The following is a 1,347-nucleotide window of genomic DNA, read 5'->3' on the forward strand; positions in this document are numbered from 1 at the left end:
AGAGAGAGAGAGAGAGAGAGAGAGAGCCGTCTCTATACTGCCCTGGCCCCAGCTAGAAGCCCCTCCACCGCCAATCAGCGCTGCAGCATCTCTGGAATCCGAGGAAGTCGGAATGTGGGAACGTTGGAAGCCAAGGGGGGCTGCATGGAGCTGCAGTGTGACAGAAGCCTGCCAGCCCTGCTATGCATGCCAGCCTTCCTCTGCTGCTGCTGCTGTGCATTCCACTTCCCAGGCTTCCAACACTGATCATGGGCTATAAGGGGAGACCAATGTGGAGCCGTGCTAAACAGAGCCCTGGCACACTGCGTTCTGTGCAGGCAGGCAGGCAGGCAGGCAGGCAGGCAGGGCCACGTACGGTGGCGAGCTGGCCTTGCGCTGCATGCTGACTGCACAAACCGGTTGACGCCGGCCTGTTTCGGCGCACAACTTATAGGGCCAAGAAGCTGGACTCGCGCACTGCATGCGGCTATTGTGCTAACTCCAACACACTCAAAAACAAACACACAACCATGTGTGTGTGTGTGTGTGTGTGTGTGTGTGTGTGTGTGTGTGTGTGTGTGTGTGTGTGTGTGCGCGTGGGTGCGTAACGTATGCTATACTATAGGGGCTGTGCATTACACCAGGGTGTGGATATACACCAGCGTGCATAAATATCAGTTCAAAAACACCACAGTTTGTGGTATACGCGTTTTCCTGCAATGTTGTTGGTTTGTGTGTGCGTGCGTCCGTCCGTGTGCGTGCGTGCGTGCGTGTGATGTGTGTGTGTACTTGCACGCGTGCGTGCGGTGCTTCTACTTACAGTGACTGGGCAAACAGCCGGCTCATCTTGGCCACGTGTTCGTTGTCCTCCATGTCGCTGTCCCCCCCCTGGTCCCCGCTCAGCTTCCTCTTGCTGGGGCTGATGGGCGGCGGGCCCGTCCTGCTGTGGCTGCCGGACGACATGCAGGAGGACGAGGAGGAGGACGAGGAGGACGAAGACGAGGACGAAGACGAAGAGGACGAGAGGGACAGGGACTGGAGTCGGGGGTCCCCTCGCAGGGCTGCCTCGCCTGGTGGGGAGAGGGAGAGAGAGAGAGAGAGAGAGAGAGAGGGGAGAGAGAAGAATCGGTTAACCCCATTTAGGCCTGACGTCGAAATTTTAAAAGAAATCTTCTAAATCATGACAATTTGACGGTTCTCGAGTTACGTGGATTACAGACGTGCGCACACGCACACGCACACGCACACGCACACACACACACACACACACACACACACACACACACACACACACACACACACACACACACGTATAGAGACTTGGTGCATTTATAGATAGATTAGGTCACCAAAATTGAGACCTGAGAG

General features: G+C 56.1%; 1 protein-coding gene across 1 annotated transcript; it reads right to left on the reverse strand.

Moving 5' to 3' along the window:
* Window positions 1-799: 799 nt before the first annotated feature.
* LOC306919638 (transcription cofactor vestigial-like protein 4) lies at window positions 800-1,049 on the reverse strand (the record flags this gene model as incomplete). The annotated part of the gene is made up of 1 exon (XM_079532395.1): window positions 800-1,049. A coding segment is annotated over one exon (250 nt), but the record flags the coding sequence as incomplete, so codon positions are not given.
* Window positions 1,050-1,347: the final 298 nt, after the last annotated feature.

This window comes from Electrona antarctica (genome assembly GCF_951216825.1).
Source record: "Electrona antarctica genome assembly, contig: scaffold_1805, whole genome shotgun sequence".
In the NCBI taxonomy this organism is placed as follows: domain Eukaryota; kingdom Metazoa; phylum Chordata; class Actinopteri; order Myctophiformes; family Myctophidae; genus Electrona; species Electrona antarctica.